Consider the following 26,679-nt stretch of genomic DNA (forward strand, 5'->3'; position numbering starts at 1 on the left):
TGGGACCAGCATGTTCTGCCTTGGTTTGTCGCTCTGTTGCCTGATATAGAAGTGAAACATAAATTAACGTAAATAAATATCTGAACAGTTTATAATAAAGTTCATTGAGGTTGACAAAACGACAGTCTAAATTTAAAAAATAAAGAAGAAACATACAAATCAGTGGGAAGGGGATCCCACTTCACATGTGGAGTGGATCTTGGAGATCCAAAGAAAATGCAGTGGACTGTATTATCTCTGGATGGCTGTTATCAAAAGTAAGTTTACTTTTTAGAGAAACATGGTTGTCTCCAAGACTATTGTACAAAAAAGAACACTGATTACGCTACTGTGTTCCATGAAGAAACCGAACCTTTTTGGTTCCTTGCTTTTATTTTATTTCTATTCTGTCAGTGTGGCAGTGTTCCTTTGGTAAGTGTGAATGTAATGGTGAATGTTGCTTTAGATTTTTTTTGATTGACAGGCTACCTTGGTATAAAAGTAGCAGAATTGCATCTTCTCCAAAATAAACATAATTTCTGCATTGTTTTCTTGATATAATTCTTTTTTCCTATAGTATTCTTGTAGGAATAACCACATTTGTCTATGAAAGAAAATTACCCACTTATTTATTTATTTATTTATTTCAGTAAGATGAACTATTTCATTGTTGTTATTTTTATATTTTATTTATAGTTTTAATATATATTTATCTTATCAGTTTTATTAATTATAAATCCTGTTTTAACATTTTCCAGAATACATACCACAGTAATCCCTTGATTTTACAGGCTAATAGAGGGAAGGGAGTGTCAGTTATTAATGAATGTCCATTAAATCAGAAGTGTTTTTTGAAGGCCAGTTGTATTCCACATTAGCATTGACATATGAAGCAAGAAAGCAAGCTTATTTAGCATCAGACAAAAAAAAACAAAAAAACTTTCCCATTTCACCTATCCATTCACTCCAAACATTCGTCTAGTTCAGCCTTGCATTTATTTCAGCTATCAACTTCCACAATGACAGATGGAAGTTTGTTCCAGTAACCAACCGCAGATTTAGCAAATTTAGCAAAATAGCAAATTTCCGCACATCTATCTACAACTGTCTTTCCTCAATTTGAATTTATGCCCCCTCAGGTGCGGAATCCGAGCAAGAGGAAGAATCCTGTCAACATTGAGATTGCTCAAACCATTCAAGTTTTGCCTCTCTAACATGCTGTACGGGTACTTATACGGGTACTTTGTCTCCAGATGCTGCAATTTGCATAACTTAAGCCTGTCTTCATAAGAGCAACCCATTGTTCCACTCATTAATCTCATTGCTCTTCTCTGTACTCACTCAAGCAACTCTGCAACTTTCCTAAAATGAGGCCTCCAGACCTGTATGCAGTACTCGAGGTGTGGCCTGACCACACCTTGAGTACTGAATCCTTATACAAGGGGATAATCACCTCCTTATCATTGCTAGCAGAATTCCTATATATCATTGACAAGACCCCATGAGCTACTCCTGCAGGCTGAATGTACTTAATGCTCAGAAAACTTCATATCTGACTGCACAATTACCCCCAGTTCTTTTTCATTCTCCATTACCCTGAGTGTAGTACTGCACAGTTGGTATGTTACTCTGGGGTTACTGCTAACCACATCCGATACTTTGCATTTTTCAATGTTAAACTTCAGTTGACACCTCTCAGCTCATCTGCTCAATTTTTCTAGATCCTGTTGCAATAGTGTACCATCCTTACTGTCATTAACAACCCTACCAACCTTTGTATCATCTGCAAACTTGGACATGAACAAAGAACTTATCTTGGAAGCTGCAAGGCTTTACATACCAACTAAGAAATATCGTTCAAGGTTTAGGCCTAAATGGATGTCAGATGAACTAATGAGGCATATGGCAGAGAAGAAAAATGCATGGGATACATACAAATTAAAACGTGACACAGACGCCTATGATAGATACAAGTTGATCTGTAACCAAGTTACAAAGGAGGTTAGGCAGGCGAAGGAAGATTACGAGAGATCCTTGGCAAGGGATGGGAAGTAAAACAGCAAAAAGTTCTTTACTTATGTGAACTGTAGAAGGAAGGGGATGAATCAGATTGGTCCACTTGATATCGATGGGTCTACTGTTGATGACCCTGCTCAGGTAGCTAACAAACTAAATGAATATTTTGCATCGACATTCACACATGAGGAGTTATTCAGCGAGGGGAATGCCAGAGGTGTATTCAACTCTAGCAGTAAGCTAGAGAATCTTGTAATAACTGGGAGTAAAGTGGAGGAGAAATTGTTGAAGATAAACACAAGAAAGGCACCTGGGGTGGATGGGATCTATCCAGTTATATTAAAGGAGGCAGCAAAGGAAGTAAGCAAACCCTTAGCCATAATTATGAGAGCTTCCTTGGACTCAGGGGAGGTACCCATGGACTGGAGATGTGAAAATGTGACCCCAATTCACATTCAAGTATTCAATTACTTCATTCAAGTAATTATAGACCTGTGAGTTTAACTTCTGTTCCCGGAAAATTAATGGAGGCACTGGTTAAAGAAGCACTGCAGGATCATCTAGACAAGACTTCAGTTATAGCTAGGACACAGCATGGTTTTGTTAAGGGGAAGTCTTGCCTGACCAATTTGATTGGATACTATGATGCAGTCACAAAAGAACTGGATGCAGGGAATAACTTTGATATTATATACTTGGATCTTAGAGAGGCTTTTGATACTGTTGCACATGGAAGACTGCTGCACAAATTGGAGCGGTGTGGCATTGGAGGCAAATTGCTGCTATGGATAAAGGGGTGGTTGAGGGGGAGAAGACAGAGAGTGGTAATCAATGGACACTGCTCATCGTGGACTAATGTTATTAGTGGAGTCCCTCAGGGTTCAGTATTGGGTCCTTTATTGTTTTCTGTATTTATAAATTATATTGATGATGGTATATCAAGCTTAATGTCCAAGTTTGCAGACGATACGAAGGTTGGCAGGGTTGTCAAGGACACTACTGACACTATGCTGCTGCAACAGGATTTGGAAAAGTTGAGCAGATGGGCTTCGAGGTGGCAAATGAAGTTTAACATTGACAAATGTAAAGTACTACATATGGGAAACAGCAACCCCAGAGCAACGTATCAACTCTGTGGTACTACACTGACAGTGGTAGAGAATGAAAGGGACCTGGGGGTGGTTGTGCAGGCGGATATGAAGTTCTCTGAGCAGTGCAGATGGGCTGCAAGAGTAGCTCACGGTGTATTGTCAATGATATATAGGAATTTTTCTAGCAGGGATAAGGAGGTGATTATTCCCTTGTATAAGGCAATGGTCAGGCCACACCTAGAGTACTGTATACAGGCCTGGAGGCCTCATTTCAAGAAGGATGTAGAGCTGCTGGAACGAGTACAGAGAAGGGCAACAAGATTGGTGAATGGGACATAGGGGTGCTCTTACAAAGAAAGGCTTAAGTTTTGCGAATTACAGTGTCTGGAAACTAGGCACCAGCGAGGTGATCTGATAGAGGTGTACAAAGCCTTGAATGGTTTGAGCATGCTCAATGCTGATGGGATTCTTCCTCTTGCTCAGAATAATCACTTGATAGGGCATAAATTCAAATTGAGGAAAGACACATGTAGGATAGATGTGCGGAAATTTGCCTTTAGCCAGTGGGTGGTTGGTATGTGGAACAGACTTCCATCCCTTGTCGTGGAAGTTGATAGCCTAAATAAGTTTAAGGCTCAGCTGGACAGGTATTTCGAACGAACAGAGGGGTGAAGTGGTTATTTCTTATTTATTTAGGTTACTTTTTTTTTTTTTTTTTTTTTTTTTTGGCTGATGCTGCATAAGCTTGCTTTCTTGCATCAAATGCCTCTACTAATGCTAATGCTAATGAAGTGTGATATACCTTCATCAATATCATTTATAAATACAGAAAACAACAATGGGCCCAACACCTGGGGAACTTCACTAATAACATTAGTCAATGAAGAGCAGTGTCCATTGAATAATGTTATTAGTGGCACTGTCACTCTCTGTCTTCTCCCACTCAACCATCCTTTTATCCATTGTAGCAACTTGCCCTAATGCCATACTGCTCCAACTTGTACAATAGTCTTCCGTGTGCAACAGTATCAAAAGCTTTCCTAAAATCCAAGTATATGATATTAAAATTATTTTTTGCATCCATTTCCTTCATGACCACATCAAAGTATCTAATCAAATTGGTCAGACAAGACCCCCCCCTTAACAAACCCATGCTGTGTCTGAATTATAACTGCAGTTTTGTCTGGATAATCATGCAGTGCTTCTTTAACCAGAACTGGAACATATGTTAACCTAACTGGTCTGTAATTACCCGCATCACCTTTCGCTCCCCCTTTGTGAATTGGGAAAACATTTGCACGTCTCCAGTCCATGGGGGGGCTCCCCTGAGTCCAAGGATGCCCTCATAATCATGGCTAAGGGCCTGCTTACTTCCTTTGCTGCCCCTTTACTATAATTGGATAGATCCCATCCATCCCAGGTGCCTTCCTTATGTTTAACTTCAACAATTTCTCCTCCACTTTGCTCTCAGTTATTACAAAATCATTTAGCTCCCTACCAGAATTTGATAAACTTCTAGCTTTCCTCTCCCTTAATAATACCTCATGTGTGATGTAGATGCAAAATACTCATTCAGTTTGTCAGCTGCCTCAGCAGAATCATCAACAATCAAACCATCAATATCAAGTGGAACAATCTGATTCATCCCCTTCCTTCTGGAGTTTACATAAGTCTTTACTGTTTTTCTTTGCATCCTTTGCCAAAGATATCTCATAATCTTCCTTTACTTGCCTCCTCCTTTGTCACTTGATTACATACTATGCTATATCTACCATAGTCATCTGTCTCCTGATAATTTATATACGCTCCATGTATTTTTCTTCTCTGCCAGGAGTCTCATTAGTTGATCTTTGACAATTAAAATAATTGACATAATTGACAATTTAAACAGTTATCTGTATATATATGAATGTAGTAGAAACACTGATATAAAGTTAAACAAAAAAAACAAAATCTCTTTGTTTACCTTGAAGAAAATGCATTTTAGAGGTTAATGCTTGTTCTGTTTTCATGTCTTTTCTCTTGCTAACTGTTGAAAAACTTCCCTCAACAACATAATCAGTGAAAATTCCTTAAGCACAGCCTTTCTTTTTACATTTACTGACACTATTTTTTACCGTATTTCTCACAGGGAAATGAAACAGATACACACCAGTCTACCTCTTCTAACAGAACAGCTTGAATTTCCATTCAACACTCAGATGCATCTGCTTTCTCTTTACACCAGTTTTCTTAGATCTATGATGATACACTATGGGGTTACAATAAATAAACAGAGTAGAGCCAAATACTTTACTTGGTGATAGCGTGTCCCAGTCTGTTAACGACACACTTACTCATACACTTGCTGTAAATCATATGTTCCCAGATTTCCTGTTCTCAATGAGCAGGAACACACCCAGAATTTTCAAAGTCAAGGAAAAGTCAAATTTTTTTTTTTTTTTATCCATTAAATCCAAACAACATTAAATTGAGGTCTGTAAAGTTGAGGGTTTACTGTATATGTTTTTCTTGCGTGAGTCAGAGAAGTGTGTACGTACACTGAGTTGCCTTTTCATTAGCAACACCTACCAATACCTAATGGATACCACCTTTTCCCATAATACAGCTCATTCATGTCTTGGCATAGACTGCAAAGGTGTTGCTGGGCATCTTGGTGTAGTGCTACCCATGTATTGCACAATGTCTTCAGGAAAAATCTGCATATTGCTAGGTGGTCACACTATCGAATGTATTTTTTGCAATAGGCTCCAAACGCACATTTTGGTTGAGATCAGGTGAGTTGCGTGCCCTTTGGAGGGTGGAGAATTCATAACAGTCCTGAAACCAGTTAGCAACCTGCCAGGCCTTGTAACATGGTGTGTTGTAATCTTGGTGATAGATGTCTGATGACATTGTATCTGGAGACAGTATATTCATGATGACAGTGTATCTGGAGTTGTCTGATTGCACTATCATCATGGATGGGTTGGTCAGCATTCACATTGAGCTGTTCATTAGTGTTGATCAGAGAATCCAGAGCATGCCACAAAAACAGTCTCCAAACCATAACAACACCGCCTCTAGCCTACCAAGCACCAACAGTGCATCCAGGTGCCATGACATCATGTTGCTTTCTCCAAATGTGGATGTGCCCATCAGAGTTGGAAACAGGATTCATCAGACCAGTTGACAGACTTCCACATATCAATAGTTCAGTGCTGATGCTGGCATGCCGATGTAAATCACAATTTCTTGTGTCTCACAGTGATCATGAGTACCTGTGACAGCCATCAGCTTCCATAGCCTATATGAGCTAATTCAGTAGTATGTTCAGTGCATAGTTCATATTGTACTGGTAGTTAGCTGGGCCACTTTGCTGCATTGTTGCTGTGTTACAAAATGAAACACACATCGCTTACCATGGGTCTCGACCACACATGGCTATCCCACATGTGACCTTATGTTGATAGTAAAACTATTGTTAAGCCACAAATAGTAGACCCATGACAGCACCACAGAATGAGAGCACTTAACCATTTGGCTGTTGCCGAAATACTGACACCTGCAGGTCTTGCTGCATAATCATTCCATGTTCAAAGTTGGAAAGATTTCAATGACGACCCATTCTTCCTCACAGATATTTAAAACACTGATTACCAATATGTGAACTACAATCTTATATTAGCCATTCCTGACTTTAAGCCTTCACCCACAGACCAAAAAAAAAAAAAAAAAAAGGTGAAGTGCAGCCATTATCAACCCACTGCAGGATGGAAGCCTCCTCAACAATTCATGCTGAGAAAAATGGACCATAATATACCACGCTGGTCCAGCGCAGGTTGGCAGATCAACCGTATTCAGCAGTCAGAGGCTTGAACCCCAGTCTACTTAAAGAGCATGTGCTACTGCACTCCCGCTGAGCGTGTGCTACTGCACTTCTTAATTCCCACACAAGAGGGTGTTGCTAATGCAAAGCTAACTCAGCATATATCAGTATTATTTATTTTATTTATTTTTTTATATAAACCCCAAACACGAGAGGTATTAGAACCTATAGTACTTAGTACCGTGCTTGAGTTGGAGGTTGATAAGACGAAAGAAGATATTTGTTGACATTGGACTTGAACTTCTGTAGACTAATTTTCAGGAAATACGTATGAAGGAAGGTTGTTCCAGAAAACGGCAGTTGAATGAATAAAAAAGGAAGATGAAAAGTTGGTTCTGTGAGTTTGAAGTTTGACAGTAAATGGATGTTGGCGGGTGGCGGCACTTGTTTGGACTATTTTGAAAGAGAGAGCGGGAATTATAGAAGCCAATTCAAAAGAACAGTGCCCATGGAAGTATCTGTAGAAGAGGCATGCAGCAGAAACAGTACATCTATGAGACAGCGAGTGGAGAAACTCTATTAGAGATGAATCATTAATTAACCTAACTGTCCTCTTCTGAATGGAATCAAGCAGCCTGACAGAGGTTTTGGGGGCACCACCCCAGATATGGGAACAATATTCCATGGCAGGGTGCATTTGCGATTTATACAGAGTGAGCAGCTGTTTGGAAGAAAAGTAACACCGAGAGCGAAAGAGAAAACCAAGTTTTTTAGTTGCAGAGGGAGCAATATTTGTAAAGTGCTTGTGCTAAGAGAGATGAGAAGTTAAGGTAATCCCCAAAAGAAATATATCATTTTGCCTAGAAATTGAAGTGTCACTAAAGATAAGCATAGAAGCAGAAGAATCCTTTTTGCAAGATATAAGACAAGACTGAATTTTAGAAGGGTTGAAATCAACTAAGTTGTCTTTGCCCCACTGGAGAATTACCTGAAGATCAGCATTTGAGGAATTGGTAGCAGATTTTCGAGAAGTTGAAGCTGATTCAGCAGGGCAAGGTTTCTCAAAATGGAAATAGAATGCAATGTGCTATGCATTGGATTTCCAGTCAATGGAAGAAGGTCATTAATATACAAGAGGAAAAGAGTGGAGGAAAGAACTGAACCTTGGGGGACACCGGCATTAGTGGAGAAGTTAGAAGACAGAGAGCCATCTACCATCACCCTCAGTGAGCGATCAGAGAGAAAACTGGATAACCAATTAATAAAAATAGTTGGCAAACCAGAAGATGGAAGCTTGTTTAGAAGACGTTTATACCAAACACAATCGAAAGCTTTTGAGATGTCAAGAGCAACTACTTGTGTTTCATCGAACGTTTCCATTGAATTGGTCCATAAATGGGTAATATAAGCCAGAATATCACCAGTGGATCGACACTGATGGAATCCATAATAGCAATCGTTGATCAGATGGAAAGTTTTTCTAGGTAGTTTAAGAGTTGTTGGTTAATTGATTTCTCCATTACTTTAGAAAGAGTAGAAGTAATTGCAATGGGACGATAATTGGATGGGAGGGATTTGTCACCCTTTTTAGGAACTGACTGGATATGAGCAAATTTCCAAGCAGAAGGAAAAGCACTTTTGGAATAAGAAAGTGAAAAAAAGGCAACAAAGAATAGGAGTAAGTTCAGGAGCACACGTTTTGAGGACAGGTGGAGAAATACCATCAGGACCTGCAGCTTTCTTAGCATCAAGATTCATCAAAATCCTTTTGACATGATTTTGAAGGAAGGCCACAGGAGGCATTGAATGGAGCGTGTTGGGAATGGTGGGAGGTGTTTTACAAAGATCATTAATATGAGTTGGAAGAAAAATGGGATGCTAGCAGGTCAGCTTTATTCTTGGCTGAATTGACAACAGAACCAACTGGTTTTGACAGAGGTGGGAGCAGAGATGGGCAAAAGTTGCGGCCAATAGCTTTGGCAAGAGACCAGAATGCTCGGCTACCATTTGGACAAGAAGCAAGTTTTCTACTCTTAGCCTGTTCAAACTCTAGTTTGGACTGTTTAATAACTGCTTTACAATTGTTGCGAGCTTTGGTGTAGGCAGAAAATGAAACTGAAGAATCAGAAGCAAGACAATTACGATATGCAACATTCTTCTCTTGAACAGCCTTAGCACATTTATTGGAAAACCAAGGTTTAGATAAAGGACGAGATTTTAAAGTGGAGTGTGGGATAAAGGATTCCATTCCTGCAAGAATAATTTCACTGACACGATCTGGGCAAACGTTGACATCAGAAGTTTTGAAACAGTAATCTGACCAAGGAAAAGAAGAAAAGAAATCTCGCATGTCATCCCATTTTTCCTTCTTGTAATGCCAAACAACAAGAGGTTGGGAATAGCCATGAGATAAAGGCTCCATTGGAGAAGAGACAATCACCAAGTTGTGATCTGGAGTGCCTAAAGGACCTCTCACTTCAACTGTGTACTTAGAAGGGTTGTTTGTGAGAAAAAGATCAAGCGTGTTGGCTGTATGAATAGGATTGTCCGGTATTCTTGTAGGTAAATGAACAATCTGTGCAAGGTCATTAGTAATTGCAGAAGCCTCAGCATCTCGACCAGCTGGGTTGGTGTGACTAGAAAACGGAAGCCAGCTGGAGTTGTGAACATTAAAATCACCAAGTAAAATTACATCACTGTTAGGAAAGTTGGAGTGAAGAAAGTCAAGTTGAAAAGAGAGGAAGTCAAAGAGCTCCAAGTGATTAGTGGAGTTGGGAGAACAGTAGAGAGACAACAGATGAATTTGACACAATGAGGTAGAGAGATTGTAAGCCAGAGAAGATCAAAAAGGGGAGATTCCAAATTGCCAAGTCTCTGACAGGAAATGTCAGAATGAACATATGCACAAGTACCACCTTTGAGGTGAAAGAAATCATACAGCGAATAATTTGGTCATCTGAGATGAGCAGCAGTTGAATCAACCAATAACTGAGATTCTGTCAGAAAAAGTACATGATGATTGGCAGACTGCAAGTGGAAATTGACATTGTTGAGATTAGAATTGAGACCACGTATATTTGTGAAATGAATTAGGAAGTGCTTGGGAGGTTCAGATCTTTTCGCAGATAAGCTTGCTCTATTAGTTTGATAATTCATGGTGTATTCAATAGTAAGAAAAAGTGGGTGGGACATGCTGTATGAAGTAATGAAATTTTTTGATATGGCATACATGTGGTAAGAATATACCCAGATCCTTCACATAGCGTGGCCTTGACAATTCTCCCCACATACTCAGACTCCCTCCAGTCACTATCTGGCAGAGTAGAGTAGAAGATTATACACTAGCTGATCTGGAAGCCTCCTAGAGAGTTACCAATAGGTTTGGTCCGGTGTACTAACTAGCGGCTGGCTTGTGAACACCATTTTAGAGCTGTAAGGAATATTGGATCTCCCCACGATGTTCATCATAACCTCAAACGTCATCAATTATACTGCATGATGGAAGAGATAGGGAAGGTTTGACTGGAACTTAGCTCTAGAGACTAAACATGGGTTCCACCACTTCAAACTTCCAATAAGCAAAGTGGTGGTGTTGCACCGGTTGATGAGTCATCTGCCTCTCTATGTTATCATGCCTGATAACATAGAGGGGCAGCATTCCTCCATATGGTGTGGGCGCCGCACCTCGATCCCTGCTTACATTGGTTCACACCTGTGTGGTCACCCACCATGTACTTGTGCATGGAGGTTATACCCAGGATTACTAAGAGTCCCACCATCGTGAAGGTGCAAGCAAAGGATTTGGCTGCCACAGACCGTCCGGCCTTTGCCGAAATTGGGTCCACTTGACTTGAATGTCACCCAAATATCAGTTCCATCATCGATTTAGACTCCCAGGTAGAAAGTACAGCTTGTGTGGCATATCTGAATGTCTGTGACAACCTCAAGGACCTTAGTTTGACAATCCAAGTAGAGTGCATGCGGGGAGCATTGTCGAGGCCACGTTATGTCAAGGATCTGGGTATATTCTTACGTTGTGTACGCCATATCCAAAAATTTCATTACTTTGTACAGCATGTCCCATCCACTTTTTCTTACTATTAGTAAAAAAAATGATAAAAGGAAGCTTACTTTTCAAAACTTGTTCTGCATCATCCAAAAATAAATAAATAAAAGTAAAACAAAACAGAATACTCATCCTGTTTCCATTCCCACAAGAAAACCATCCAATTCTGGTTTGAACATAGCTAGACACATCCTCTGTGCTTGCAAGGCATCTTACTCCAGTGAGATCCAGTCTTCTGTTATTTCTTGAGATTTTATATTTGTGTCCCCAGTTTTTATCTCATCTATGAGTGAGAAAACATTTTCCTCATTCGTTTTACTTATTCAGCACTTCAATCAGAACTTCCCTTAGATGTCTAATTTTTTTAACTTTGCAGTCCACGCCTTCCAAGCAAATTGATGCACATTTAGCCATTCTTCCCATATGCATCAATTTGGAATTCTTTTACTTTTTGGGGGTTTTATTATTCTATTTTTCAAACTTCTGTTGAGGATTCTTCTCTGAACTCTTCTTACAAAGGCCCTATACATCACAGATGGGCTACTTCCACCCTTTTCACACTGCATGGAAAACTTAATGTCAGACTCATACGTATGTTTTTCAAGGCTGAAAAATATCCACTGGTATGGTTTTCAAATAATGTGCTTTTTTTTATGAATTGTCTTGAAACATTCCAGCTAGTGCTGGCATCTCTTATACATCTTTGAACTTTAAGATATATTTTTAAGATAAAAATATATCTTAAAATTCAAGGTAACAATGCGTGGTAGTAGTAGTAGTAGTAGTTGTAGCAGTGGCATTTGATGCAAGAAAGCAAGTGTATGAGCTTATGCAGCATCAGCCAAAAAAAAAAATCACACCATTCCCTCCAAATGCCTGTCCAGTTCCTTCTTAAATTTATTCAACCTATCAACTTCCACAACGACAGATGGAAGTTTGTTCCAGCAATTAACCACCCGCTGGCTAAAGGCAAATTTCCGCACATCTATTCTACATCTGTCTTTTCTTAATTTGAATTTTGCCCCCTTAGGTTCGTAATCTTAACAAGTGGAAGAATCATATCAGAATTCAACGTGCTCAACCCATTCAAGGCCTTATATACCTCAATCAGATCACCGCACAGGTGCCTAGTCTCCAGCCACTGCAATTTGCAAAACTGAAGCCTCTCTTGGTAAGAGGATCCCTTCATTCCCCTCACCAATCTTGTTGCCCTCTCTGTACACGCTCAAGTAAATCTACATCCTTCCTAAAATGAGACCTCCAGACCTGTACGCAGTACTCAAGGCGTGGCCTGACCATTGCCTTATACAGAGGGATAATCACCTCCTTTTCCCTGCTAGCAAAATTCCTATATATCATTGACAAAACCCCATGACCTGCCCTGGCAGCCTGTCTGCATTGCTCAGAAAACTTCATATCTGACTGCACAATTACTCCCAGGTCTTTTTCATTTTCTACCACCTTAAGTGTAGTACCACACAGTTGGTACGTTTCTCTGGGGTTACTTCTACCCATATGCAGTACTTTGCATTTGTCAAGGTTAAACTTCAGTTGACACTTCTTAGCCCATCTGCCCGAATTATCTAGATCCTATTGCAGTAGCACACTGCCATTACTGTCATTAACAACCCTGCCAACCTTTGTATCATCTGCAAACTTCGACATTAAGCCTGATATACCTTCATCAATATCATTGATAAATATACAAAACAACAGTGGATCTAACACCGAACCCTGTGGGACTCCACTAATAACATTAGTCCAAGAAGAGCAGCACCCATTGATTACCACCCTCTTGTCTTTTCCCACTTAACCATCCTTTTATCCATTGTAGCAACTTACCCTTAATACCATTCTGCTCCAATTTATACAATAGTCTTCCAAGCGCAACAGTGTCAAAAGCTTTCCTGAAATCCAAATATATGATATCAAAATTATTTTTTGCATCCAGTTCCTTTGTGACCACATCATAATATCCTATCAAATTTGTCAGACAAGACTTTCCCTTAACAAACCCATGCTGTGTCTGAATTATTGCTGCAGCCTTGTCTAGATGATCCTGCAATACATCTTTAACCAGTGACTCCATTATTTTACCCAGAACAGAAGTTAAACTAACTGGTCTGTAATTACTCGTGTCACCCTTCGATCCCCCTTTGTGAATTGGGGATACATTTGCACATCTCCAGTCCGTGGGAACCTAACCTGAGTCCAAGGATGCTCTCATAATTATGGCTAAGGGTTTGCTTAGTTGCTTTGCCACCTCCTTTAATATAACTGGATAGATCCCATCCACCCAGGTGCTTTTCTTATGTTTAACTTCAACAATTTCTCCTCCACTTTGCTCCCAGTTATTACAAAATCATTAAGTACCCTGCTACAATTTGATAACCTTCTGCCATTTTCAAACCTTAATAATTCCTCATGTGTGAATGTAGATGCAAAATACTCATTCAGTTTGTTTGCTATCTGAGCAGGATCATCAACAGTCGAACCATCGATGTCAAGTGGACCAATCAGATTCATCCCCTTCCTTTTACAGTTTATATAAGTAAAGAAATCCTTGCTGTTTTTCTTAGCATCTTTTGCCAAGGATTTCTCGTAATCTGCCTTCGCCTGCCTAACCTCCTTTGTCACCTGATTACAGACTATCTTATATCTGCCATAGGCTTCTGAGTCGCTTATAATTTATATGCATCCCATGCATTTTTCTTCTCTATTACGAGTCTCATTAGTTCATTAGATAACCATTTAGGCTTAAACCTTGAACAATATTTCTTAATAGGTATGAAACTTTTAGTAGCTTCCACGATTAATTCCTTGAATGATTCCCACTTAGAATTTACTGTTGGTAACATCATCAGTTTATCCCACTGTACAGAATTTAAAAACTATTGGAGACCACTGTACTCACCTTTACGGAAGCAAAAACCCTTTCCTTTACCCCTGATGGTAATTAAATCTTTAAGTAAATCCCACATCAGTACACTGTGATCACTGCCACCTAGTGGTTCCTTTATCTGCAAATTCTTAATACACGAATGATCACTGCTGATAACCAGATCAAGAGTATTACTCTCTCTGGTTGCCTCTCGAACATGCTGCTGCAGAAAACAATCATCCAATAAATCCACAAAGGTCTGACTAGTGTGTGAGTGACCAACCCACAAGTTCCAGTCAATATCTGGGAAGTTAAAATCCCCCATTATAAGACATTCCGATTTACTAGCCCACTCTATTTCTCTGTTAAATTGTTCATTGTACTCATTCATGTCATTAGGCCTATAACACACTCCTACTCTTATTTTTGCTTTCGCAGTGCTTATGTCACACCATACTGACTCAGCTGTGCACTGTTCATCTATATCAACTGGATGCACTTCTTTTGATTTTATGTTTTTCTTAATTAACAGCATACACCTCCCCCCTTTCTATCCTGTCTATCCTTTCTGTACACATTGTACTCCCCAAATTCCAGTTCAGCATTCCTTATGTGACACCACGTCTCTGCTATCCCAACAATATCCGCCTTTGACCAACACTTCAAATTCATCAAATTTATTTATTTACTATACTTCTAGCATTGGTATACATGCAAGCATACATGCTCCTACTCCTATTCTTAGTTACCCTAACACATCCCATATACCCACCTATTTCAGGATGACTGCCATCCGTCCCTGAAACCCCCAACACCCCACGCTCCAGGTCGCTACTTATTCTAATAGAAGTTGTGCAAGAATCACCTTCACCTCTGCCTACGGCTATTGTTAAACTATTAGTCCTTGTATCCCCCCCAAGCTAGCAGTTTTCCGACCCACCTAACACTGCCTCGATAGCATCAGCAAATATTCTTGCACCCTTTCTATTTAAGTGTATCCCATCCCTATAGAAGCAGTCTCTCCTGTTAACAAGGACAGTCCAGGCTGAAAAAAATTCTACCCCTTGAGCCTTGCACATTCTTTCCAGGGCCGAATTGATCGACAAGGCTCTCATCATATACTCCCTTCTATCGTGTCTGGTCAGAATTGAAGACACTTTCAAATTCAACCCTAATTCCCGGCTTTTGTTCAACAGTGACCTGTACTTGTTAAGTAATTCTGCCGGTCTCCTATTCCTAATATCATTAGTGCCAACGTGTACAACTATATCACCTTTTGTGCCCTTAAAAGATGATATCCGCTCTACAACGTCATCAACCTCTGCCCCTGGCAGACATACCCTGGTCCTGTTCCACCTATCCTTTTTACAAAGCATGTTTCCCATTTCCCTGACAATAGAGTCTCCAACAACTACTAGTTCCTGAGGGACCAGCGCATTCTGCCTTGGAGGTTGCCGCTGTGTTGCGTGATGTCCAAGTGCAAGCTCTGGCATTGATGTGGGCAGCTGAGAGCCTGAAAGATCGAGGGCATCCACCCTGTCCTTCAAACTCTCATATAGGCCCATAACAATGCTGACTTGTCGCCTGATTTCCTTACACTCCTTACATCGCGCACACACAAAGACATCCCCCATGGCAATGTCATGTTCTGTTCCAGAGAGTTCGGCAAACATTTCACAAGCAACAATGGTATTAGCCATTGTTGTCCAATTTTGGTTTACAAAAGTTGAAATTAGTATTAGCATTAGTAATGGCAAATGAGGCAAGCTTATACAGCATTCGGCCAAAAAAAAGCTTTAGAATTTCAGAAATTCGTGAAATTTAATTAAGTGACACAAATAGATGTAGAAGATACTATTACATCAACGACAATGAAGTAACAAGGAGTGTTATTTTTTTGCATCTGTTTTAATTCTGATCTGATTTTTGAAATAATTTCACTCTAATATGATACATCCCATTTAAAATAAGAGCGAACTAATATTTAAAGGCATTTATATGCCAAGTTTTCATTTTTACAAATTTTCAAAATTTCATGAACTCACTCTGGAAAGAGTTATTCATTTTTTTGTTATTTGTTATCTGTATCTTTATTTTGTTATTTGTAATTTGTTATTTGTATTAAGTCATAAATTTGAAACTTTTGTAAAAGCATGGCTGCAGACATAGGCGGAAGTGATTCTTGCACTGCTTCTATTAGAATGAGAAGCAGCCTGGAAATCAAATTGCTAAGGATTTCAAGAACTGCTGGTGGCCATCATGGAACAAGTAAATACATGGGCTGTGTTAAGGTAATTAAAAGAAAGAACAGGTGCATGTATACTTGCATGCACACCAATGCTAGGAGAATAGCAAATAAATTTGATGAATTTAAAGAATTTCAAGACATCAAAGGCAGATATTATTGGAATATCAGAGACATGGTGTCACACAGATATAAGGAATTCAGAATTGGAATTTAGAGAGTGCAATGTGTAAAGAAAGGATGGACAGGTTAGGAAGGGAGGAGGGGTTATGCTGTTTGTTAAGAAACATAAAATCTAAAGCAGTGCATCCAGGTGACATTGGTGGACAGTGAAATGTTGAGTCAGTTTGGTATGATATAAGCACTGGGAAAGCAAAACTGAGTGTAGGAGTGCGTTATAGGCCTGATGACCCTGATGAGAACAATGAACAACTGTACTGAGAAATATAGAGTGTGCAAGTAAATCAAAACATCTTATATGGGAGATTTTAAATTTCCAGATATTGACTGGAACTTGTGGATTGGTGACTCAGACTAGCAAGACTTTGTGGATTTATTGGATGACTGTTTTCTACAGCAGCATGTTAGAGAGGCAACAAGAGGGAGCAATACTCTTTATCTGATTATCAGCAGTGATTATTAATGCATTAAGAATCTGCTGATAAAGGAATCACTTGGTGGGCATGATCACAGCGTACTGATGCGGGATTTGCTTAAAGGAGAGACTGCTTCTACAGGGATGGTATACACTTAAATAGAAAGGGTGCAAGAATATTTGCTGATGCTATTGAGGCAATATTAGGTGGGTTGGAAAACTGCTAGCTTGGGTGGATACACAGACTAATAGATTAACAGTAGCTGCTGGAAGAGGTGAAAGTGATTCTTGCACTAATTCTATTGGAATGAGCAGCAGCCTGGAAAACAAGGTAATGGAGATTTCCAGGACTGTTGGGAGTCATAGAGGAACAAGTAAATACATGGGCTATGTTAGGATAATTAGGAGTAGGAACAGGTGCATGTATACTTGCATGTACACCAATGCTAGGAGAAAAGTTAATAAATTTGATGAGCTTGAAGTGCTAGTCAAGACATCAAAGGCAGATATTCTTGGGATATCAGAAACGTGGTTGTCACACAGATATAAACCGTGCAGAATTGAATTTGGAGAGTACAATATGTACAGAAAGGATAGGCAGGATATGAAGGGAGGAGGGATTATGCTATTAGTAAAGAAACACATGAAATCTAAGGAAATACAGTTTGTTGACATGAGTGGTCAGTCAGTGTTGAGTCAGTTTCGTGTGACATAAGCACTGTGAAAGCATAATTGAGAGTATTATAGGCCTAATTACTCTGAAGAATGTAATGAACAACTATACGGAGAAATAAAGTAGGCCAGTAAATCAGATTGTTTTATAATGGGGTTTTGATTTTCCAGATATTGACTGGAATTTGTGGGTTGGACACACACATTAACACAGCTTCTGTGGATTTATTGGATGATTGTTTACTACAGCAGCATTTTCAGGAGGCAACCAGAGGGAGTAATATATACTCTTGATCTGATTATCAGCAGTGATTATTCATGTATTAAGAATCTGCAGTAGTAAACTAGTTGCAGCAAAAAATTGCTGCAACACTAGGTTGCAGCAATTACAGTGTGCTGATGTGGGATTTACTCAAAGAGGTAACTACCATCAGGTATAAAGGGAAGGGTTTTTGCTTTCGTAAAGGTGATTACGGTGCTTTGAGACAGTTTTTAAATTCTATACAGTGGGACCAAATGATGATGTTACCAACAGCATTCAAAGAATTAATCTTGGGAATTACTAGGCTGTTCATACCAACTAAAAAATATTGTTTAAGGTTTAGGCCTAAATGGATGTCAGATGAACCAATGAGACGTGTCGGAGAAGTTGTTGTTGTTATTTGGTTTTTAGAAGCATTAGTAACTAAGGCCATATTGCTCCGCATATATGCAGTGCTCATTCCCTGACCTTTCCGCATCCTCCGTATTTGGTGGTCACGAGCTCAAACCCCGGTCTAATCAAGAAGTGTGTGTTACGCACTGCTGCTCCAGCCTACCTGGCTACGGAGGCGGCCTGGCAGAGAAGAAAAATGCATACATATAAATTAACATGTGACACAGAAGCCTATTGTAGATATCGACTGGTCTTTAATCAAGTCGCAAAGGAGGTTAGGCAGGCAAAAGCAGATTACGAGAAATCTTTGGCAAAATGTGCAAAGAAAATCAGCAGAGAGTTCTTTACTTATGTAAATTGTCGAAATGAATCAGCTCAGCTTGGTCCACTTGATATTGATGATTCATTTTTGATGATCCTGCACAGGTAGCTAACAAACTGAATGAGTATTTTGCATCGTTTACACAAGAGGAGTTATTCAGGGAGGGGAATGCCAGAGGTGTATTAAACTCTAGCTTTGAGCTAACTAATTTTGTAATAACTGAGAGCAAACTGGAGCAGAAATTGTTGAAAATAAGCATAAGAAATTCACCTGGGCTGGATGGGATCTATCCAGTTAAAATAAAGTAGGCAGCAAAGGAAATAAGAAAACCCTTAACCATAATTATGAGAGCTTCCTTCGACTCAGTGGAGTTACACATGGACTGGAGATTTGCAAATATGACTCCAACTCACAAAGGAGGATCAAAGTGAAGTGTGAAACAAGCAATTAGAGACCTGTTAGTTTAACTTCTGTTCCAGGGAAATTAATGCAGACACTGGTTAAAGAAGCACTGCAGGATCATCTAGACAAATTGGAGCAGAATGGTATTAAAGGTAAGTTGCTACAATGGATAAAAGGATGGTTAAGTGCAAGAAGACAGAGGGTGGTAATCAATGAGTGCTGCTCTTCGACTAATGTTATTAGTGGAGTCCCACAGGGTTCGGTGTTAGGTCCACTGTTGTTTTGTATATTTATCAATGATATTGATGAAGGTATATCAGGCTTAATGTCGAAGTTTGCAGATTATACAAAGGTTGGCAGGGTTGTTAATGACAGTAATGGCAGTCTATTACTGCAACAGGATCTAGATAATTTGGGCAGATGGGCTAAGAAGTGGCAACTGAAGTTTAACCTTGACAAATGCAAAATACTGCATATGGGTAGAAATAACCCCAGAGGAACGTACCAACTGTGTGGTACTACACTTAAGTTGGTAGAAAATGAAAAAGACCTGGGAGTAATTGTGCAGTCAGATATGAAGTTCTCTGAGCAATGCAGACAGGCTGCCAGGGCAGGTCATAGGGTTTTATCAATGATATATAGGAATTTTGCTAGCAGGGAAAAGGAGGTGATTATCCCTCTGTATAAGGCAATGGTCAGGCCACGCCTTGAGTACTGCGTACAGATCTGGAGACCTCATTTTAGGAAGGATGTAGATTTACTTGAGTGGGTACAGAGAAGGGCAACAAGATTGGTGAGGGGAATGAAGGGATCCTCTTACCAAGAGAGGCTTAAGTTCTGCAAATTGCAGTGGCTGGAGACTAGGCACCTGTGCGGTGATCTGATTGAGGTATATAAGGCCTTGAATGGATTGAGCATGCTGAATTCTGATGGGATCCTTCCACTTGTTCAGATTACGAACCTAAGGGGGCATAAATTCAAATTAAGAAAGGACAGATGTAGAATAGATGTTCGGAAATTTGCCTTTAGCCAGCGGGTGGTTAATTGCTGGAACAAACTTCCATCTGTCGTTGTGGAAGTTGATAGCTTGAATAAATTTAAGGAGGAACTGGACAGGCATTTGGAGGGAATGGTGTGATTTTTTTTTTTTTTTTGGCTGATGCTGCATAAGCTCATACATTTGCTTTCTTGCATCACATGCCACTACTACTACTACTACTACAAGACTTCAGTTATAGTTTAGTTTGTTAAAGAGAAGTCTTGTCTGGACTATGATATGGTCACAAAGGTACTGAATGTAAAGAATAATTTTTATATCATATACTTGGATCTTAGGAAGGCTTTTTATACTGTTGCACATGGAAGACTGCTGTACAAATTGGAGCAGTGTTGCATTAAGGGCAAGTTTCTGCTAGGGATAAAGGGATGGTTGAGTGGGAGACGATGGAGAGTGGTAGTCAATGGACACTGCTTTTCCAACGTTATTAGTGGGTTCCCCCCAGGGTTCACTGTTGGGTTCATTGTTGTTTTCTGTATTTATTAATGATATTGATGAAGTTATATCGGGCTTCATGTCTAAATTTGCAGATGATACTAAGGTTGGCAGGGTTGTTAAGGACAGTACGCTACTGCAACAGGATCTGGAAAAGTTGAGCAGATGGGATGTGAGATGTGGCAACTGAAGTTTAACATTGACAAATGTAAAGTACTGCATGTGGTATCAGTAATCCCAGAATAACGTATCAACTGTGTGTGTTACTACACTCAGGGTAGTGCAGAATAAAAGGACTTGGGGGTAATTGTGCAGTCAGGTATGAAGTTTTCTGAGCAGTGCAGATGATCTGCAAGAGTAGCTCATTGTGTTTTGTCAATGATGTACAGGAATTTTTCTAGCAGGGATAAGTAGGTGGTTATCCCATTCTATAAGCCAATGGTCATGCCACACCTTGAGTACTGTATACAGGTCTGGAGGCCTCATTTTAGGAAGGATGTAGAGCTGATAGAACAAATACAGAGAAGGGAAACAAGATTAGCGAATGGAACAAAGGTTTGCTCTTACGAAAGAAGACAAGTTATGTAAATTACAGTTTCTGGAGACTGCACCTGCAAGGTGATCTGATTGAGGTGACTATGCGCCTGCAAGGTGAATAAAGCCTTGAATGGTTTGAGCCTGCTCAATGTTGATGGGATTCTTCCTCTTGCGCCGACCGGGCTAGCCGAGTGGGTAAAGTACCTGCCCGGCAACCCCAAGTTCGCGGGTTTGATTCCCGCCTCGGGCTTGGATCAAAGTACTGCAAAAACCTTGGGAGGTGCAATATGGCCACAGAAGCCGATGTGCCAACAACTACCAAATCAAAAAATCAATCTTCTTCTTGCCCAGATTGATTGCATGAGGGGACATAAATTCAAATTGAGGAAAGACAGTTGTAGAATAGATGTGCGGAAATTTGCCTTTAGCCAGTGGGTGGTTGATTTCTGGAACAAACTTCCATTTGTTTGACAGCTTAAATAAATTCAAGGCAGAACTAGACAAACATTTGGAGCAAATGGATGGGTGGAATAGGAAGATTTTTTTTTTTTTTTGCCTGATGCTTTATAAGCTTGCTTGCTTGAATCATATGCCTCTACTAATGTTAATGCAACTACCATTAGGGGTAAAGGGAATGGTATTTGTTTTCATAAAGGTGACTACAGTGATTTCAGACAGTTTTTAAATTTTATGCAGTGGGGCCAATATGACGTTCCCCACAGCAAATTCTAAATTGAAAGCATTCAATAAATTAATTTTGGAGGCTACCAGTCTCTTCATACCAACTAAAAAATACTATTCAAGGTTTAGGCTTAAATGGATGTCAGATGAACTAACGAGACTTGTGGCAGAGAAGAAAAATTCATGGGATGTATATAAATTATCAGGCAACACAGAAGCCTATGGTAGATATAAACTAGTCAGTAATCGAGTCACAAAGGAGGTTAGGCAAGCAAAGGCAGATTATGAGAAATCCTTAGAAAAGGATGCAGAGAGAAACAGCAAGAATTTCTTTACTTATGTAGACTCTAGACTGAAGGGGATGAATTAGAATGGTCCACTTGATATTGACGGTTTGACTGCTGATGAATTCTGCTCAGGTAGTGGAAAAACTGAATGAATATTTTGCATATTCATTCACATATGAGGAATTATGTGGAAAAGTAGTGACCAAGAGTTTATTAAATTTTGACAGGGAGCTTAATCATTTTGTAATAATTGAGAGTAAAGGGGAGGAGAAATTTTTGAAGTTAAACATAAGAAAGGCACCTGGAAGAATCCCATCAATGTTGATGGGATTCTTCCTTTTGCTCAGATTATGCACCTGAGGGAGGCCATAGATTCAAATTGAGGAAAGACAGTTGTTGTAGAATAGATGTGCGGAAATTTGCCTTTAGCCAGTGGGTTGTTGATTGCTGGAACAAACTTCCATCTGTTGTTGTGGAAGTTGATAACTTAAATAAATTCAAGGCAGAACTAGACAACCTTTTAGAGTGAATTTTTTTGGCTGATACACTGTATAAGCTTGTTTTCTTGTATCATATGCCTCTACTAATCATTTCAACATTAAAAATTCCATTTCAACAGGAACAAACTGATCTATTTTATTAAAATTAAAATTGGTTGTACAGTTAAAAAGGTACCAGTATAACTTTAAAAATAATAGACAATAAGGGTCCACTTGTGGAATTTTGAACTGAATATTATACAGTGTATCCTCACTGTTATTAACAAAAAGCTATAGTTCTTCATGATAAGATAAAAGTGAGAATATCCAGCAGTTGAATATTCCTATTCAAGAAAATACAGTAGCTGTGGATTCTTTACTGATTCCAATGCAGTACTAACATCATGGTAAAAGACATTAATATTATCTATATTCCCAGGAATGATATATTCTTGCCATTAGTTTATTTAAACAGGTTTTAATTTAGGCGCTGGAAAATGGTCAGTCACAAAGTATATGTTGGTCTATCATGGTGAATAGAAATGAAAATTTTTTTTTTTTTTAGTTAACTTCAAATTTTTGTATTCTTACTTAAATGCTTTTATAATTAAAAAAATATAATAGTTCTACAACCAGTGTATATTATTTTTGAGATTTAGATGCACTTTAAAAAAGAAATTGTAGTAAATCAATTTTTTATTTTTAAAGTGGCTCTTTTGATGGAAATGTTGCCAGTCCCTGTTGTAGTAAGTTTCCAGTTATATCCATAGTGAATGGTTTACATGCATTCACACAGAACTTGATCAGTCAGAAGACACAGTAAGTTTTTCTCCAGTATTTTTAAAAGGAGAGAAAAATATATATCAGGTGAAATTTTGAAACTTCACCCTCTTTGTGACTAAAATAACCTATATTAACCAGTCATTTGGAAAACTCCATATCAATAGTACACTGTAAGATTATTCATCCAAAGCAGCTAACATATAAACAGTGAAAGCCAGCCATATTTATACAAAAATTCAGGATCTGGAAAAATTATATGGCTGACTGGTTTGGTAAATGATATAACATTCTTTAGAATCTCCTTATTATGGTTAACACATGCTAAAACATAAATTTCTAACCTATGGAATCAGATTTATGTCAGAACATCGACTGACTTTGCACCTTAACAGGCAAGAAATCCATTCATTCAAATAGGACACTGCATGAATCATTGAATAACTAGATGGAAAACATCTCTTGCTATAAGAAACTCTGTCCTTAATGAATTTTTGTAATGCTGCTATCTTCAGGCTATTAAATCTATCATGTATGGACATCCACAACATTTTAGAGAATGATGCTTTTGAAGAGTTTATGTAGTTGCTTCAACTTCAATAATAGTTAACTCCTTATTCCACCAGGGTTTAGAATAGTTGCATATACAGTGCATCTTAGACTTAGTCTCATATATAATCAGCTATCCAGTACCAGACAGCATGAAGGATGGAATGGAAGTTGTTTATAGTTTCTGTAGTAAAATTTGCATAACTTGGTGAAATGGGAAAAGTTGACTTTCTGGTTTTTTTTTTTTTTTTTGGTTGATGCAGTGTAAGCTTGCCTTCTTGTCTCATTTGCCATTACTACTACTACTGCCACCATCATTACTATTACTACTATTACTTCTACTACTACCACCATCACTACTACTACTGCCACCATCATTACTATTACTTCTACTACTACCATCACTACTATTACTACTACTGCCACCATCACTACTATTGCTATTACTACTATTACTTCTACTACTGTCACCATTATTACTATTACTTCTACTACTACTATCATTACTATTACTACTACTACCACCACCATTACTATTACTACTACTACTAACTATTACTACTAATAATAATAACTTCCCATACTTTTTACCAGAGCAATTAATTTTGGATCAGTAACTTTTTTAGACTTTCCATATAACAGAAAGTTTCCCTTACCTCCTTTTTTAGTAATTGTTTTCACTGAAAACAACAGAGACCTGTGATAAAAATTAAAAATTCCTCATTACTATTTCTGACATTCACAATGTACTCAGAAAAAATTACAATGCACAGTTGTTTATCTGAAGGTAGGGGACTTAGTACATCAAATATGTGTAACTTGCATCTTGCCAACTGTTTAATTGTAATTTGCAGTAGAACTTGCTATCCAAATTAAAATCACTGACTAAATGAATAATGTCTGATGAATAAATCATTAAAAGACCTTATTCTTTTAATTAAATTTAAAGGTATTTATACTTTTTCTCTTAATTAAATTCAAATTTATTTAGACCCAAAGTATTGTGCATGTGCATGAAATGATATTTTTATATAACATATTCTTTTTCAGTGGCTTTGTTCATTATTCTGAAATGTATGACATGTTGAAAAATATGGAGCCGCCCCTTGGATTTGGCAACAAGTGTCCTTATAAATTGGCTTACAAGGTATTATTTTCTTATATTTAAAATGCTTATGATAATAAAAGTTTAATAACTTTTTAATTTAAATGTTAATTTAATTAAAATTTTAGTGGCTACTGTTCACTCTTGTGAGACATGATGGACACATACAAATGTATGTCACAGGTCTCATCACTGGTGACAGTTTTGCTAAAAAATGTTCCATTTTTCATGTTATACTGGAGAAGATGCTCTAAGTAAGTCTCATGTGCATAGTTTTGTTGCTTGGTAAACTATTTTTGTATCATGATGACATCTTCCTATATCTGAGCATGTCATAGATGATTTCATGAACTTCTGTTGGCAAAATAAATTTTCCCCTCTGCAACAATTTTTGAAACTGTTAATGCTTCAGTCCTTTTGGATATGAGTATCAAAGTGACAAATGTTATCTTTTAAAGTGGATGAACATGTGCTTTCCAAGTTTGGTTCATCATTCACACCATTATGTCTGTATTAGAATGTAGTCACTGCACAGAATTCCTACTCATTGGATTTTTTTTTTTTTTTTTTTTTTTGATTTGGTAGTTGTTGGCGCATCGGCTTCTGTGGCCATATTGCACCTCCCAAGGTTTTTGCAGTACTTTGATCCAAGCCCGAGGCGGGAATCGAACCCGCGACCTTTGGGTTGCCGGGCAGGTACTTTACCCACTCGGCTAGCCCGGTCGGCCCTACTCATTGGAATGTAGTAGTAGTAGTGGCATGTGATGCAAGAAAGCAAATGTATGAGCTTATGCAGCATCAGCCAAAAAAAAAATATCACACCATTCCCTCCAAATGCCTGTCCAGTTCCTCATTAAATTTATTCAACCTATCAACTTCCACAACGACAGATGGAAGTTTGTTCCAGCAATTAACCACCCGCTGGCTAAAGGCAAATTTCCGCACATCTATTCTACATCTGTCCTTTCTTAATTTGAATTTATGCCCCCTTAGGTTCGTAATCTCAACAAGTGGAAGGATCCCATCAGAATTCAGCGTGCTGAACCCATTCAAGGCCTTATACACCTCAGTCAGATCACCGCGCAGGTGCCTAGTCTCCAGCCACTGCAATTTGCAGAACTTAAGCCTCTCTTGATAAGAGGATCCCTTCATTCCCCTCACCAATCTTGTTGCCCTTCTCTGTACACACTCAAGTAAATCTACATCCTTCCTAAAATGAGGCCTCCAGACCTGTACGCAGTACTCAAGGTGTGGCCTGACCATTGCCTTATACAGAGGGATAATCACCTCCTTTTCCCTACTAGCAAAATTCCTATATATCATTGACAAAACCCCATGACCTGCCCTGGCAGCCTGTCTGCATTGCTCAGAAAACTTCATATCTGCCTGCACAATTACTCCCAGGTCTTTTTTAATCAAGTTGTAGTCACTACAACTTGATTCCTGCTCATAATGTATATGCACAGCAGTAAGCATCTGATGGCGCCTCCGTAGCCAGGTGGGAAGGAGCAGCAGCAGCAGCAGTGCGTAGCACACACTTCTTGATTAGACCGGTGTTCGAGCCCGTCACCACCAAATATGGAGGATGCGGAAAGGTCAGGGAATGGAGCAATATGGCCTTAGTTGCTAATGCTCCTAAAAATCAAATAACAAACAACAAACAAACAACAAGCATCTGATAAATTTGCACCAGTGTATTACTCTTTGCATGCCAAAAATGAATTGTGCTTCTCACCTTTATATTTGTCCAACTCTTCAGTCTTGTTGCCATTTTGGTTTGGATGTCATCACATATACAGACAGACCTAGCATGCTCTTATTACTGTTCAAACAAATAGTAGTAGTATCTCTTCAACAATTGCTAGTAAAACACTTTCATTTGTTAACATTTACCACAGGCTGATATATATATATATATATATATATATATACATCAGCACTGTTTGTGATATAAGATAAAAGTTTTGGGAAACTCACCCTTTCCCAATATGTAACATACTTTCACAAATGTAACTTTTCTTTTCTTGTTATGTGCTG

The 26,679-nt window shown here is 38.8% G+C and overlaps 1 protein-coding gene across 1 annotated transcript in view; it reads left to right on the forward strand.

The window, feature by feature from the left end:
• Nucleotides 1-26,679, forward strand: part of LOC150087800 (voltage-dependent calcium channel type A subunit alpha-1-like) — a 1,442,149-nt gene that overhangs the window by 1,025,047 nt on the left and 390,423 nt on the right. The window contains exon 32 of the mRNA XM_090369204.1: nucleotides 24,588-24,684. Coding sequence (XP_090225330.1) covers nucleotides 24,588-24,684 — 97 coding nt within the window. The remainder of the gene's footprint in view (nucleotides 1-24,587; nucleotides 24,685-26,679) is intronic.

The sequence above is a fragment of the Mastigoproctus giganteus genome, chromosome 3 (genome assembly GCF_048544385.1).
Source record: "Mastigoproctus giganteus isolate SK-2022 chromosome 3, ASM4854438v1, whole genome shotgun sequence".
Taxonomy (NCBI): Eukaryota; Metazoa; Arthropoda; class Arachnida; order Uropygi; family Thelyphonidae; genus Mastigoproctus; species Mastigoproctus giganteus.